Genomic DNA, 16,781 nt, shown 5'->3' with positions numbered 1-16,781 from the left:
TTTCCTGCAGTTTATGCTACTTTTGGCTGTTGTACCCTTTATTTTTCCTGACTCTTTTTTCAGCTGTTTGTAATCCCAGTTTACTTTCCCTTCAGTTTCTCTTACTAACCATGTGACACAACTCTCCAGCCGCAATCCTTGCACAGATGGAGTGACGTACAAGACCTGTGGAAATGCAAGATATGTTTACCAAAGATTCCTTTATTTTTCAGGCAGACTTTGTTTCAATGTAATGCCAACAGACTCCAGTCGTCAGCAGGCAGGATCGAACCGGGGACCTCTGGAGCCTAGTGCATGAGGCTCTACCACAAGAGCTAAAAGCCAATTTGCTCTTAGCTAAAGCTGTAGAGCAGACTCATTTAACTCTCTCTCTAAGTGGTCTGGGTGCCACTAGATGGGGCAGAACACCATACCCAAGGAGGTGTGTGAATTACATAAGCACTCGGATCATCATGTCTGTCTCAGATCTATGGATTTGTCTTTGTCCTTTGCAGTGTAGAAATATAGTTGTAGCTACAAAATTAATAGTTTGATTAACTACTGAATAAATGACTTCATTTTGTCTTGTTTTAGTCAAAGCAAGGAAAAGCTTGGAGTAATACTTGTTTTCCTCCTGTATCCCATTTCTGTCCATCCTTTTTATGAGTAGTTGCTGGATATAGGTTTCTTTCTGTTGGATGTCTGTTTCTGTGTAATATGATTCAATCATACAGTTCCAGTCTACTAACCTGGAACCTAGCCTTTGCCACACAAATTTTCTTTTTCTCTAATGGCAAAAACCCAGTAATCCTTACTTTAACAAAGTCCCCATTGAAATTATTGGGAGTTTTGCTTGAGTAAAGATGGAAAGATTTGGTCCTGAGAGACAAGGTTCTTGCTTTAAAGCCAATTTCCCCAAGTGTCGGTGTAACCCTGTGGGTAGAGTGCAAAGAACTGTCTAAGGGAATGTAAACAGGCCTCTCACTTGTCCTCTAAAGTTTCAGCTTTCATTTTTAACCCACCCCCATAAATCTCCAGTTTATGGTTGTGACGAAAACCTTGAAAACGCAAGCTGAGAGTAACCAATGCAGAGATGCCTTCCCAACTTTTCAGAGATCCTGAAACAAAAACTCTCGGGTGTGAACTGCTTCATTTCAATGGATTCTAACTCAGATACCAGCAATGTTAATTTAAAAGACAAAATTCTTAATTATTTCACTGCTTACCAAAGCATGTAACAAAAGATAGGAAACATCTTATTCAGGATCCTGTGTATCCCACAATTCAGTAGTTGTGGAATTTGCCACAGAATTCACCCCACTGCTGCAGAATTGTGCTCCAGAATCTCAGCTTTCATTAAAATATGAAATTATTTCTAGACCTTGTGGTTGCAGAGAGAACCTCAAACATGAACCAAAACATATGTTATAGCTGTCTTGTTGCCCTGCTGGGATTTGCGTGTAGCTGTCTCTTGTTCTGCAGATTTCCCCATAATAGGGAGTTTAATTGGATTACAGTGCACGTCTCTGATGCTGTTTTTTGAAGCAATGAATTGGGGTAGCAATGAATTGGGGTTGGAGAGAGATGGAATTCAGCTTGTTGCCATGGAATGGGGGAGACAGAAATGTGGGCTGATGAGCTAGGCATCCTGGAAAAGAGGGCAGTAGCTGAGGCCGGGGGAAATAAGATGGCTACAAACTTCCTTATTCCCTGGTGCACTTGGGAGGGAAGGAGGTTCTGAGCTGGGAGCCAAAGCCTGGGGAGTGGAGCTGAGCCATTTGGAGAACATAATGAAAAACGCATTGTCTAAATCAAGATAGAAAATAATGATCAACAAACGTTTCCCAATGAGTATTTTCAACTTTGATCCGTAGCTGGGTGTTGTGGGGGTGGACGACATGGAAATGAAGATGGGTTTGGTGTCAGTAGAATAAATTAATGCAACTATGGAACTGAATATAACGTCCAGGGGGGTTTCTCAATTCCAATCTATTCCTTAGAACATATACTAACCTTGCTCTGCATTTAAATATGTATACTAGTTTATGGCAGAGGATGTAAAAGTATCTGACATCACCTACCTTTCTTTGCTTCAAGTAACACATAGCATCTTTATTTAATGTTCAGACACATTCTAAAGCAAGAAAGTCAGGGATTCCTTGTAGGTATGACTTATCATTCAGAGTTTTTCCAGATTATATTTGAACCTGATTGAGATATATGGAGTCAGTAGCTCCTTTGTTTTGTCATCATCCCACAAAATATGTTGCTTTCCGTGATGTTAAGTTTAGGTAGTAATAGAAATGGTATTTGGATTGTCTTTCAGAAGAACAGGTTTCAGAGTAGCATCCGTGTTAGTCTGTATTCGCAAAAAGAAAAGGAGTACTTGTGGCACCTTAGAGACTAACACATTTATTAGAGCATAAGCTTTCGTGAGCTACAGCTCACTTCATCGGATGCATTTGGTGGAAAAAACAGAGGAGAGATTTATATACACACACACAGAGAACATGAAACAATGGGTTTATCATACACACTGTAAGGAGAGTGATCACTTAAGATAAGCCATCACCAACAGCAGGGGGGGGAAGGAGGAAAACCTTTCATGGTGACAAGCAGGTAGGCTAATTCCAGCAGTTAACAAGAATATCAGAGGAACAGTGGGGGGTGGGGTGGGAGGGAGAAATACCATGGGGAAATAGTTTTACTTTGTGTAATGACTCATCCATTCCCAGTCTCTATTCAAGCCTAAGTTAATTGTATCCAGTTTGCAAATTAATTCCAATTCAGCAGTCTCTCGTTGGAGTCTGTTTTTGAAGCTTTTTTGTTGAAGTATAGCCACTCTTAGGTCTGTGATCGAGTGACCAGAGAGATTGAAGTGTTCTCCAACTGGTTTTTGAATGTTATAATTCTTGACGTCTGATTTGTGTCCATTCATTCTTTTACGTAGAGACTGTCCAGTTTGGCCTATGTACATGGCAGAGGGGCATTGCTGGCACATGATGGCATATATCACATTGGTAGATGCACAGGTGAACGAGCCTCTGATAGTGTGGCTGATGTGATTAGGCCCTATGATGGTATCCCCTGAATAGATATGTGGACAGAGTTGGCAACGGGCTTTGTTGCAAGGATAGGTTCCTGGGTTAGTGGTTCTGTTGTGTGGTGTGTGGTTGCTGGTGAGTATTTGCTTCAGATTGGGGGGCTGTCTGTAAGCAAGGACTGGTCTGTCTCCCAAGATCTGAGAGAGCGATGGCTCGTCCTTCAGGATAGGTTGTAGATCCTTGATGATGCGTTGGAGGGGTTTTAGTTGGGGGCTGAAGGTGATGGCTAGTGGCGTTCTGTTGTTTTCTTTGTTGGGCCTGTCCTGTAGTAGGTGACTTCTGGGTACTCTTCTGGCTCTGTCAATCTGTTTCTTCACTTCAGCAGGTGGGTACTGTAGTTGTAGGAATGCATGATAGAGATCTTGTAGGTGTTTGTCTCTGTCTGAGGGGTTGGAGCAAATGCGGTTATATCGTAGCGCTTGGCTGTAGACAATGGATCGAGTGGTATGATCTGGATGAAAGCTAGAGGCATGTAGGTAGGAATAGCGGTCAGTAGGTTTCCGATATAGGGTGGTGTTTATGTGACCATCGCTTATTAGCACCGTAGTGTCCAGGAAGTGGATCTCTTGTGTGGACTGGTCCAGGCTGAGGTTGATGGTGGGATGGAAATTGTTGAAATCATGGTGGAATTCCTCAAGAGCTTCTTTTCCATGGGTCCAGATGATGAAGATGTCATCAATGTAGCGCAAGTAGAGTAGGGGCATTAGGGAACGAGAGCTGAGGAAGCGTTGTTCTAAGTCAGCCATAAAAATGTTGGCATACTGTGGGGCCATGCGGGTACCCATCGCAGTGCCGCTGATTTGAAGGTATACATTGTCACCAAATGTGAAATAGTTATGGGTCAGGAAGGCAGCCTTCACTTCAGCTGTAGATCTAGTTTTATATTGTGCCCAAGATCCCACACCTGGAATTATTTCCTAGTTCCTCCTTGGTCACTTTTTGTAAGATTTTTTTTTTTTAATTAGGTGAAAGGAAGGTTCTGAGGGCTCTGAAAATAATTCATAGAGCAGTAGATGATGGGGCAGCCCACTGAACCTCTTGCATTTTACATAAGTATTCCCACTTATGCTATAGTAACAAAACTTAGCATTTATATAGTATGTTACGTGTTCAAAGCACTGTATAATCATCCTCACAGCCCCACATTTTGAGGCAGTATTTTATTATTGTATTTGAAGGGAACATTGAGTTCATTCTTGAGGAATTCCACCATGATTTCAACAATTTCCATCCCACCATCAACCTCAGCCTGGACCAGTCCACACAAGAGATCCACTTCCTGGACACTACGGTGCTAATAAGCGATGGTCACATAAACACCACCCTATATCGGAAACCTACTGACCGCTATTCCTACCTACATGCCTCTAGCTTTCATCCAGATCATACCACTCGATCCATTGTCTACAGCCAAGCGCTACGATATAACCGCATTTGCTCCAACCCCTCAGACAGAGACAAACACCTACAAGATCTCTATCATGCATTCCTACAACTACAGTACCCACCTGCTGAAGTGAAGAAACAGATTGACAGAGCCAGAAGAGTACCCAGAAGTCACCTACTACAGGACAGGCCCAACAAAGAAAACAACAGAACGCCACTAGCCATCACCTTCAGCCCCCAACTAAAACCCCTCCAACGCATCATCAAGGATCTACAACCTATCCTGAAGGACGAGCCATCGCTCTCTCAGATCTTGGGAGACAGACCAGTCCTTGCTTACAGACAGCCCCCCAATCTGAAGCAAATACTCACCAGCAACCACACACCACACAACAGAACCACTAACCCAGGAACCTATCCTTGCAACAAAGCCCGTTGCCAACTCTGTCCGCATATCTATTCAGGGGATACCATCATAGGGCCTAATCACATCAGCCACACTATCAGAGGCTCGTTCACCTGCGCATCTACCAATGTGATATATGCCATCATGTGCCAGCAATGCCCCTCTGCCATGTACATTGGCCAAACTGGACAGTCTCTACGTAAAAGAATGAATGGACACAAATCAGACGTCAAGAATTATAACATTCAAAAACCAGTTGGAGAACACTTCAATCTCTCTGGTCACTCGATCACAGACCTAAGAGTGGCTATACTTCAACAAAAAAGCTTCAAAAACAGACTCCAACGAGAGACTGCTGAATTGGAATTAATTTGCAAACTGGATACAATTAACTTAGGCTTGAATAGAGACTGGGAATGGATGAGTCATTACACAAAGTAAAACTATTTCCCCATGGTATTTCTCCCTCCCACCCCACCCCCCACTGTTCCTCTGATATTCTTGTTAACTGCTGGAATTAGCCTACCTGCTTGTCACCATGAAAGGTTTTCCTCCTTCCCCCCCCTGCTGTTGGTGATGGCTTATCTTAAGTGATCACTCTCCTTACAGTGTGTATGATAAACCCATTGTTTCATGTTCTCTGTGTGTGTGTATATAAATCTCTCCTCTGTTTTTTCCACCAAATGCATCCGATGAAGTGAGCTGTAGCTCACGAAAGCTTATGCTCTAATAAATGTGTTAGTCTCTAAGGTGCCACAAGTACTCCTTTTCTTTTTGCGAATACAGACTAACACGGCTGCTACTCTGAAAATTGAGTTCATTATCAATGAATGCCAACTCTGCTCGTGTAAAGCTCATCATTCTTTCATTACTGTATCAGCTACCATTGTGTTGTGGATCTGTATTTTGTGTTAATGTAACAGTTGATTTGGGCACAGTTTTGAATAAAGTTAGGCACATATATTCCCTTTGAATTGGCCAAGGGAGCATTCATTGGATTATTGATTTATCTGAGGACAAGGGACTCTTCTCAACATGAAGGATAATTGCCTTATGTGACATCGTATCATCTTGATTGGCAGCTATTAGAGAAACAGTTTGGCTGTGGGCTGCTTCAACTCAAATTATGTTGAATGCTGGAGGCGGCTCTTGCTTTTCAGCAGATTGGTAACAGATTGCTTCACTTGAAAGAATCAAGTGTAAATATCCCTTATCCAAGTGCTGCTAGCTTTAGTGAGTGGTTTGCAAATAATTGCATCAAGTTCGTGCCCTCATTGTCCTGCCATAAAGTGATTTTATTCCTAACCTGGGGTCCTCTGTGTCCTCAGCCCCCATCTTCCTCCCCAACTTTGGGTTTTCTGGTCTCCTGACTGCAGGCCTGATCTTAGGACGTATTCTCGCACTGGTCCCTTAACCCAGAGAGTTCCATTGAAATGCAATCTCATTTATTTTCACCACAGACTTATTTTTTTTTCCAGTGGACTGAGATTTTGGGTCATCTGCCTTCATGATGATTTGCTGAAGCTTTACTCCATCCTTTTTCATGTCAGTAGAGGGGAGGCCTATGGACATAAGTTCTTTAACTCTCACTTTCTTACTCTTAAGCATTTTTTCCTCTACCTTTGCCCTGTCTTTTTGCTCCATCTCATTTAATGCTTGTGCTTGCATTTCCCACACCATTAGCCAAAAAGCTCTCAGCTGTTAGGCCAGATTATGATGTGTTGTGTCTGATGTTGGTGATGTCCAGACAAAAGTGTCTTATTTCATTAGAGCCTTTCATCCTCCCCTCTTTTTCTGATGGTTTAGAGACTGCTTTACATTTTATTTCATATAGCTGTTCTTTCTGCCTACCAAAAAAACTGCACGCATGTTGGACTGGATTTGAATGAGCCTGCTTCTTAAATTTTCTTAGGGCTTATAAAGTGTGTTGGATGACTCTGTCCAGTTGCACATCCTTTGGATAGCTGTTAACTTTTAAATCTTTCATATAAACCCTTTTCCTCCCTTTTAATTTTTTAGACCTCTTTTTAGCCAAATTGATCTCTCCACAGTTTGCAATTGTCCTCCTGATGGGAGTTGCTTCGTATTAAGATGTAGACTCTATTCCAGCTCTCTTAACTTTCTATACCCCTTCATTGTTTTTTCACAGCTAGACACACCTGATATTGCCTGCCATGCCTTTTAGTTTAGGAGTCACTGAGATTCAGGGTATTTTTTTTGGCTGGACACGATATCATGACTTATTGTACTAAACTCAAAGAATTGATGTTCTCTGGCCTGTCAGTTTCTCCTCCCTTTATGTCTGTCATCCTTTTCCCCTCTGTTGGTGAATTTTAAGTGTAAGACTTGACTTTTTTCCACCCTCATATGTTAGGAAATTCCCAGCAAACTTCTGAACTGCTGAAGTCACCAAGTTATAGAGCTAAACTTTTTCTCCTGTCTCCCTCAGTAATGATTCATGGATAAATATTCAAAGATTTTAAGGCTGGCAGGAACAATTACGATCATTTTTCCTGACCTCCTGCATGACACAGACCAGAGAACTTCACCCACTTATGTGCTGCTTCTGAACCATGATTAATTTCTCTACAGACTGATTCTCAAATAGCTATGCTCATCATTCTTTTATTTTATTGACAGGTTTCAGAGTAGCAGCCGTGTTAGTCTGTATTCGCAAAAAGAAAAGGAGTACTTGTGGCACCTTAGAGACTAACAAATTTATTAGAGCATAAGCTTTCGTGAGCTACAGCTCACTTCATCGAATGCATCCGATGAAGTGAGCTGTAGCTCACGAAAGCTTATGCTCTAATAAATTTGTTAGTCTCTAAGGTGCCACAAGTACTCCTTTTTATTTTATTGTCATTCTTGGCATGACTGCCATTTGCCTTCATTTAGTTTTTAGTTGCTTCTCTACAAAGACAGTGACCTTTGCTTTTCTATGCCTCTCTTACACTGTGTTCCCACTTGTGTTTAATGTTCCAGTTGTGATTCATTCCTTCATGGCTCTGTAATTACTGTTCTCATCACTTTTCTCCAACGTAAATTAAACTCATTCTGTTGATTACTGGTGCTATTGGCATTTGTGCAGAGAGACCAGAGAGCAGTCTCTTTTCCTCCTCCCATAGTCGCCTCTCTGTTCCTGGTTCATGGCCCTGGAGTATCTTTATAGCCCCTGAGTTGCTGTTAGCTCTTTATTTCCCAGTGATGGGGCAGGGACTCTGCATCCTATAACAAACACTTCTCTTCCCCATTTCTTGTCCCTTACATTGCCTGCGGGTCACAAATTGGTTCTTCACATATATTAAGCATCTTACTACCCCTTTGTAAGTAGCTGCCACATCACTTTTGGCAGTGTACATCTTCCATCTTGCTTTATGTCCCTCCCAGTTATATCCTGCTGTTGCCTGGACTATTCCTTTTCCTTGTCGATTAGAGGGAATAGTCTGGATTCTTCCACTGCTGGCTCACTGTTTCCATGGCTCATCTGCTAAAGCACACTCCACCAGCCCTTTTTCTAGCTCTGAAAGCTGAACTGATCACCTCTGAGGTGCTTCTTAATTCTCTGTAAGCGCTAAAATTGGCTCTCCTTGATGCCTGCCTGCCTACACCTTTCGCAACCTGTCTTGACCTTTCTGCTAACTTGCGTGTCCCTAACCAATGGTCTCACACAAAAAAGTGCTGTTAGTACGGTTTCTAAGATTCCTCCAAGGAACTGTTTGAACCCTATTTCTTTCCTTTAGTGGGAATTAAAGCCCAGCCTTAGCAGTTAGGGTATGAGTCATCTTATACAGCTTGCAGAATTGTAGCAGGATTAAAGGAACAAAGCAAGATTTTTCATGACATAAAGACTTGACCCTGTCTAATCAGCGAGAAACATTAAATCTGTATCCAGTGCAAATGTGCATCAGAAACCATGGCAAAATATTGATTTAACTGTGGTAACCTGTGTTTTCTGGAATCTGACTGGGAACTTCTACATGAGTTAGATTTCATGTGCTTTGTACCTGATGAACCTAGGCAGCACAGTGGATGAACACTTCATCTCTTGTACTTCTTCTTTCAAGATTCAAACTGAGGTGGAGGATGAAATGTGGAATTTGTTTTGAGAACTGAGCACGACTACATACAGTTGTGCCTGGCAGTGTCTGGTTCTGCTCAGAAGGAGTTGCCGATGTAGAACTGCCATTACTTTTCACACACAAGCATAGGAGTGTTGATATAGAAAATCAGACAGGTTCTGAGCAATACCAACCTCTCCACCTAAAATCAGGAGTCTGTTTTGTTTTGTTTTTTCCTTTTGGGCAGCTTGTGTCCATGCAGTTTCCCTTCAGATAACTACTTTTTTAAATAACCATTTGTCAAAGGGGGAAAACAGTTTGTGTGTGTGTGTGTGTGTGGGGAGAAAGCTGAGTCATTGGGGTAAAGGACAAATATTTATTTGTTGACATCTGTTTAACAGACAGTGTTCAAAGCAAGGGTCAGACGTCCCTTTTGTCACGGCTTTAAAGTGAGGAGTGAGTTCCTTTTGTCATCAGTGTTGCTGAGCACCTGCAAATCTCAGTTCAGTGTTGTCTCCCCAGTATGAAGATGATAGACAAAGAAACCACTAACAAGGCTTGGGGATATGAAGATGTCTAAATTTGTGCTTCATTCTTTTAAGGGAAGTCCGGAATCTTCTAGTAGAAATTCTGTTCAATGGCAGAAGGGAAATTTGTTCTATTATAATCACTCTCTTAAAAGGTGGGTGGAAAGTGTTAGCAGTTTGTACAAGCTTTATGAAGGCTTTCATGCTGGGCTTGTTGAGCTGAAGTGAGGTGTGACGTATCTGGATCAGAGCGCTGAGATTTGTTTGGGTGTAGTGTTGCCATAGTCTTCCTCCACGCTAACTTCCCAAGTGTAAAAAATGGTACTGAAAGGCCAATAAGCGCCTAATGTTCTCAGATGGCTTTATGCGAAAATAGCTGTGATTCAACTTCTTTTCAGAACAGCAATTGAACAAATAAAAGCCCTGTGTATATGTATAATTGAGCCCTGAATGCCAAAGGCATATAAATCTCTTTTCCCTCTCTAAGGCAGTGCTGAGGGCTAGTCATTCCCTTCCCTGCTTCTTTTAGTCTCCTCCATCTGTCTTTCCAGGCTTCATATTGCAGCCATTATCTTCCCAGCTATGGGTATCTTTCATTTTTTGGGAGCCCATCCGCTGCCTTTTCATTAGCGGGACTGATCATTTTGGATCCCCTGCATTGTTGCAAGCCCATGATGCTTCAGGAAGCAAGAGGAAAATTGGTATTTTGAATGAATGCTTAAGGTAAATTGAAGTTGGGGAAGCAAAGGAGTTTTTTTTTTAAATTAAACCTACTTATTTAGCTATATGTCCTGCCATTCCTCGTTAAAACATTTCCTGGTCTTGTCTATAAAAATGCTTACAACCATTACAGAGCTTCTGTAGCAACTTCATAATTACGGCTGTACCTTAAGTTGTTGCACAGAAGTTGAGGTCCTAAATAAGACTATTACATTGAGGTTTGAGTAAAGCTTATTGCAGGAGCTCTCCTTGGGTGACTTTTGATGTAGGATGACTTGTCTACATTAGTCCTCTAAATGCTTTGGGGGGCTACAAGGGAGGAGCGGTCTGCGCACTTCAGGCCATGTCCATTTTAATAGCTTGATAATGTATGCACTTTAAGAGACTGGGGAAAATGCACGGATGGATGGTGGAAGAAGGATATTTCCTCATTGTGGGGGCTGAAGCAGAATCCATTGGGATTCCCCCATTTCAACCCCGAGCATTCAAAGCTTCCTGGTTGCAGCAACGCTTTCTGGCTAAGAGGCTGCATGTGGCTACTAGTGATGTCCTTGCCAAGCATGGTCCCAGAGGAATTGTGAGTGATGCAAAACCTTGCTATGAGGCTGGGGGAGACCCTGCAGCTGCATTTTTAGCTTAGATTGGTCAACAGTTTTGTGTATCCATATCCCGTACTGCCACTAGATAGCGCTGTCATCTAGATATGGCATCTTTGTACTTCAAATAACATGTAATGATAAAAATGTGGAATCTGGCCTAATGAAGGGCCATTAGAGCACTAGGACGTATCCTGCTGGAAAGATGGAGTTTGCATTGTGTATGGACAGATCACCTAGTGGTCTGACCATCATTGCCTGTGACCTATCCAAACAACTTGAGTGATCACAAGTCCAGTCACACAGGTAGCAAAGAGACCATGTATGTATCACTTTGAGAAGGGCAGGATTCCCCGGTGAGAATATTTAAGAATGTTACACATCAAAAGATGTCAGCTCATTTAACTGTCTCTTGCCGGTTGAACCCCTGCCTACACTGAAAATTACATTAGTTAAGTCAACTTTTTAAATCAGGTTCAGCTGATGCAGGCTAAACCTATTCTGATTTAGAAGTAAATCTTGATTTTAAAAATTGCCAGTGGAGAATCCACAATGAACCTTTATAAGTTGTTCCAATGGTTAATTGTCCTCACTTAAATATTTACATCTTTATTTCTGGTTCAATTTTTGTCTAGCTTTAGCTCCGAGCCATTGGATAGTGTTATACTTTCTCTGCTAGACTGAAGAGCCATTATCAAATACTTCATTCCCCATGTACATATAAACTGTGTTCAAGTCATCCTTTTAAGCTTAAATAGATTGAGCTCTTTTTGAGTCTAGCATTATGAGGCATGGTTTTTATCCCTTTAATCATTCTCTTGGCTCTTTGCTGAACTCTCTCCAATTTATTAACATTCTTCTTGAACTATGGGCACCAGAACTGGACACAGTATTCCAGCACTGGTTACACCAGTATCGAATATAGAGGTAAAATTGCTTTCTACTGCTACCTGAGATGTCCCAGTTTTTGAATCCAAGGATTACATTAGCCCTCTTGGCCACAGCATCACACTGGTAACTCATGTTCAGCTAATTATCTACCATGACCCGCAAATCTTTTTCAAAGTCGTTGCTTCCCAGGATAGAGTCCCCCATCTAGTAAGTATGTCCTACATTCTTTGTTCTTTGACAGAAACATTCACATTTAGACATATTAAAACGCACATTGTTTACTTGCTTCTGGTTAACCAAGCAATCAAAATCACTCTGTATCAGTGACCTATCCTCTTCAGTATTTACTGCTCCCTCAATTTTTGTCTTCCGTTATCAGTGATGACTTTTTCGTGCAGGACATTAATAAAAATGCTAAATAGTGTAGGGCCAGGAGCGGATCCCTGTTGGGACCCTCCTAGAAACACATTCATCCAATGGTGATTCCTTGTTTATAATTACATTTTGAGATCTATCAGTTAGTCAGCTTTTAATCCATTTAATGTGTGCCATGTTAATTTTATATCATTCTATTTTTTAATTGAAATGTTGTGTGGTCCCAAGTCAGGTACCTTTCAGAAGTCTGAATGAACGACATCACCATTATTATTTATCAACCAAACTTGTAATTTCAAACAACAAGATAGATCCTGTCAAACTAACTTGTACTGTTTTCTACAAACCCATATTGAATGGCATTAATTGTGTTACGCTTCTTTAATTCTTTATTAATTGAGTCCCATGTCAGCCGCCCCATTACCTTGTCTGGGACTGATGTCAGATTGACAGGCCTATAATTACCTGGGTCATCCCATTTATCCTTTTTAAATATCGGCACAACATTGGCTTTCTTCCAGTCTTCTGGAACTTCCCCAGTGCACCAAAACCTATTGAAGATCAATATTGATGGTCCAATGAGCTCCTCAGCTACCTCTTTTAAAACTCTTGGATGCAAGTTGTCTGGACCTGCTGATTTAAAAATATCTAACTTTTAGAAGCTGCTGTTTAACATTTTCTTGAGATACTAGTGGAATGGCAACAGCTGATGATATGGCATCATCTGTTTTGAGTTTCTGATGGCTTGATTCAGACTGAGGAAATAGATTGAATTTTCAGGATTGGGGAGAAAAATTGTAGTTACCTTCTAGGTCTTTAGTTTTTCATAACTAAAATGTTAGAAATGCAATAGCTACCATTGGCTCTAGGAGGATTTAACTTTTTGGCTTCACATTAATAACTGTTGTCTTAAACAGACTTTCTCTGTTTGTTTAATTTTACAATATTATCAATGTGAGTGAGGTGCAGGAGAGGCTCCTGGGAAATAAAATTTGCTGTTGTTTTGAGGGGAGGGAAAAGAAAAGGTTTAACTGAAGAAAAGGTATGGAGAGGATAGATACCAATGCTTCTCTGTCTAGGTACTTATGGTCCATACCACTGATATCTGAGTGCCTCACAAACATTAATGAATTAATACTCTCAGTGCCACTGTGAGTAAGAGGAGGTATCTCCATTTTTCAAATGAGGGTTTGAGGCACAGAGGGACTGACTTGCCCAAGATCGTGCAAGAAGTCTGTGGCAGGACCAGGTTTGAACTCGAATCTCTGGAGTCCCAATCCAATGCCTTCTCTTTTTCATTTGGATACCAAATTGGTAGGAGCCTTAGAAAGACCTACAAGAAAATAGCATTTAGCATTGTGTATCTGACTGTTGGGGAACAAATAATTCTGTTCGGAAGAGTGAGGGAAACGGCATTCAATGAGGATAGTTTGTAAGAAAGATGATTTAAATAATGGCATAAGCTTTTCCATGCTTATCAGTGTGTTTTTCCCCCCCCACCCCCCTTTTTACTTCTGTCTCCTTTCCCAGGCTTCAATCTTGGATTTGCACTCTGGAGCTCTTTCAGTGGGGAAGCATTTTGTTAATCTGTACAGGTAAAGTGGGAAAATGATTTACTGTCTCTCCTTTAGCCTCCTACACAACTTGGGTGTTCTACCTTCTCAAAATGCATAAGGACTCATGTACTAGGGATTTGATAGATTGTCAGTAGTTTCTTAGACCCTGTAAAAGCTTCTGTGGCTTTTAAATCTGACATAATTGTTATTGAACTGAGCTCTTAGGAAGCTATTAGTAATTTCATTTGTAAGATTTACCTTTGTGTAATACTGGATAACAAATTACTTCTAAGTCCATAGCTGTATTAATAGTAGAAGAAACACAGGGTTTTGCACCAGCCTTTTAAAAGGGAGAAATCCACATTCTTATTTTAAGGAATATTTTCTTTGCCTGGTAAATGCTATCAATATTTATTGAGTTTGGGTCCCTTTTTATTTAGTAATCTCTTAGAACAACACTTTAGGAGCTGTGCATCTCTTTAATCATCACATTCAAACAGTGGGAAGGTTTGTGGGGCTTTTGTATCAAGTTTAATTTATTGAATATTTGTGGAAAAGATGAAGGATAGATGGGGGATGCAGATGAGAAGATGCAGATTGGTAATGTCAAACAATCGGGTTCATAATCCCTCTTCTTAGACTCTCTCTTGTTTTTGTAGATACTTTGGGGATAAAATTCAAGAAGTCTTTACAGAAGAGGATTTCCAGTTATACCGGTAAAGGCGTTCAGTAATTGGAGATTGAACCAAAAATATAACTTCATTTTTTTTTTCTGAGTTGCCCTTTTGAAATGCCATGTTAACAAAATGTCCTCAATCCCACAAGATTTCCTACCTCTCCCATGCTAACAGCGAGAAACTCCTGTCCCAGCTAGGCCCATCCAGCTGATCTACTAATGCAACCAGAAAAGAAGGTGCTCTGCCTGAATCCAGAGGCTGGAGACACAGCACTGAGGCACATTGATGGAGGTCTAATGCGTTTTAGCTCTAGGCCCCGTTTCATGAGTGTTTTAGGATATGTATATTGTAACATATATGAAGGGAGTCCTGTCCTGTTGTATTGTTTGGGACAGAGCTTCAAATAATGATGATGAGAGGGAAGATCAAGACACTGAAATAGCTAAAGGGGAAAAGGCTCTTGAGTGTTCTGGTTGTCTGGCTAGAAAAGTAACACTCTTTTTCAGGGCCATAATATGAAATATTGCTGTAACGGAACATGCCTTGTGGTGGTGGTGTTTGTTCTTTTATACAGATTGACTCACTGACATGACTGGCACAGCATGTTTTAATATGTTTCCTATCTCTGAAGACATGTATAGCCAACATTTAGGAACAAGCCTTTTTACTTCTTTGCTGAATATTCATAGTAAATTAATTCTGATTTTCGTGGAATTTTGTGTAACTGTAGATCTTGACATGAACTGCAGAGCAGACTTGATTTGAAAATTTTGTATTCCAAATTTATTTAACTTGATCTTGTAATTCTCAGTGTATTTCTGTTGTCCTTATGGAAGAATATGAGCTCCCTCTAGTGGCTAAAGTATTATTGTTAAGAAGAGCTGAATGAAATTTTATTTTTTTCAGGTGGAACTTTTTTGCAGAAAAATGCATATTTGGGTTGACCGGAGCACTTTGCAAATTTGTTGTGGGTTCACCAAATTGTTACATCAAATAAATGAAAAATTTCCCAAAAAATTTAAACATTTAGTTTTGACATTTTTGAAATGAAACATTTTCCATTTTTGAATTTGCAATGACTTTGTTTAAAAATTTTTTCTTTTTTTTTAATTCACCTAAAAATACTTGAAATGGAAACGAAATATTATTTTTATTTTGGGTTGAACAAAACATTGTGTTTGACCCAAGACAAACTTTAAAAAAAAAAATTATTTCACTGTCTGTATGGAGGAAAAAAAAATCAGTTATTTGTACAGCTCTGTCATTAAGTTCCTATGGATGCTGATCAAAGTTTGTTTTGCCTTGTGAATGAATTGTTTGTTGAAGTTGGATTGGAGTTGTATTACTCTGGTAGTTTTGCCTGGTTTAACTTGACCACTTTAAATGGCTAATCTTTGTCTAACTTGGCTTTTCTAGATACCATCATCTTAGAGATGAGCTATGATGTTTTTATACATGAAAACTATTTTAGATTTTATCTAATCCTATCTATGTATAAACTCCCTTACCCCGTCACCATATTTAGTAGAATTTAGAAATAACCATAATACTCTTTTTTTTCCTTCCCAGGCTGTAGAAGTAACCTGATTGATTTATGGGGTTTCTTTTTTATGTATTTCCCTATTCCAAACAAACCAGAATTTATAAGAATTGTATAAGTACTTCACATTTTTGCCCCTCCCATTTGGGGAATAAAGCAGCAGCTAGTGATTATGGACTCCTTAGTTGGTATAGAGAATGTTTCAACCTGCCAGAGACAAGACACAAACAAAATATATTGTTAAATGCTTTTGTTCCTCTTTAATCACGACTCCAAGAGCATATATCTTTAATGGATTGTTGTATGCTATCTTGAGGAGCATTTATCTTTATTGCTTCCATTTGCCTATCCAGGCCTGTTTAAAAATACACTCTGGAGAGCACTAGCTAAATAAAGTGCACATCTGAGTGTTACTGATTACAACAATAACAAACAAGAGCAGACATTCTGAACGAGAAGGCTGGTTTTTAAACTGAATGTGTCAAAATAGCCGCTGCTTCAGAATGAGTTATAATTTCTGTGCCCTCATGCTTTATCCTCTAGCTTCCACGATAGTAATTCTTCTTGTTTGACCCTTTCTGTCTGTATCTTTATCCAGAATGGAGACCTTGGAATATGTATCCTTGGTTTAAAAGCGCTCCCCATCCGTGGCATTAGAAGAAAGTTACACCAAATTGTGTGTTTTAAAAACTTGTCCCAGTGTAGATGTGCAAAGAATTGAGTGAAAGCCAAAGAGTATTTAGTACCTTGCCCATTGTCATGCTGTCGGGAGTGGCTCACGACTGAGAGTGCCAACCTCAGGGCAGACTGTCAAAAGCAGGGCAGACATCCCCAACTAGTGGTATGTTCTATAATTGGATTTCATCAACCCCATAACAAATGTGAACTCCTAGATCATTGTAACAGTCTTACCATGAAGTCGCAGACAGTGCCCTTGAGCCCTCCAGTCTATTTTGCCACCCAGGC

At 40.4% G+C, this 16,781-nt stretch overlaps 1 protein-coding gene across 9 annotated transcripts in view; it reads left to right on the top strand.

Moving 5' to 3' along the window:
* OGFOD3 (2-oxoglutarate and iron dependent oxygenase domain containing 3) overlaps nucleotides 1-16,781 on the top strand; it is a 90,915-nt gene that overhangs the window by 16,272 nt on the left and 57,862 nt on the right. For 6 of the 9 annotated variants that reach the window (XR_006275721.1, XM_038371499.2, XM_043497422.1 and 3 more), the window contains exons 5-6: nucleotides 13,573-13,637; nucleotides 14,258-14,314. The exons of the other annotated variants lie outside the window; for them this stretch is intronic. Coding sequence is in view for 5 of the 6 variants with exons in the window: in XM_038371499.2 (XP_038227427.1) it covers nucleotides 13,573-13,637; nucleotides 14,258-14,314 (122 nt within the window). In the remaining variant the exon portion in view is untranslated. The remainder of the gene's footprint in view (nucleotides 1-13,572; nucleotides 13,638-14,257; nucleotides 14,315-16,781) is intronic. 9 annotated transcript variants of the gene reach the window in all.

Source organism: Dermochelys coriacea, chromosome 14 (assembly GCF_009764565.3).
Source record: "Dermochelys coriacea isolate rDerCor1 chromosome 14, rDerCor1.pri.v4, whole genome shotgun sequence".
NCBI lineage: Eukaryota > Metazoa > Chordata > Testudines > Dermochelyidae > Dermochelys > Dermochelys coriacea.
Note: the sequence above shows the minus strand (reverse complement) of the source record. Positions and strands in the feature narration are given on the sequence as shown.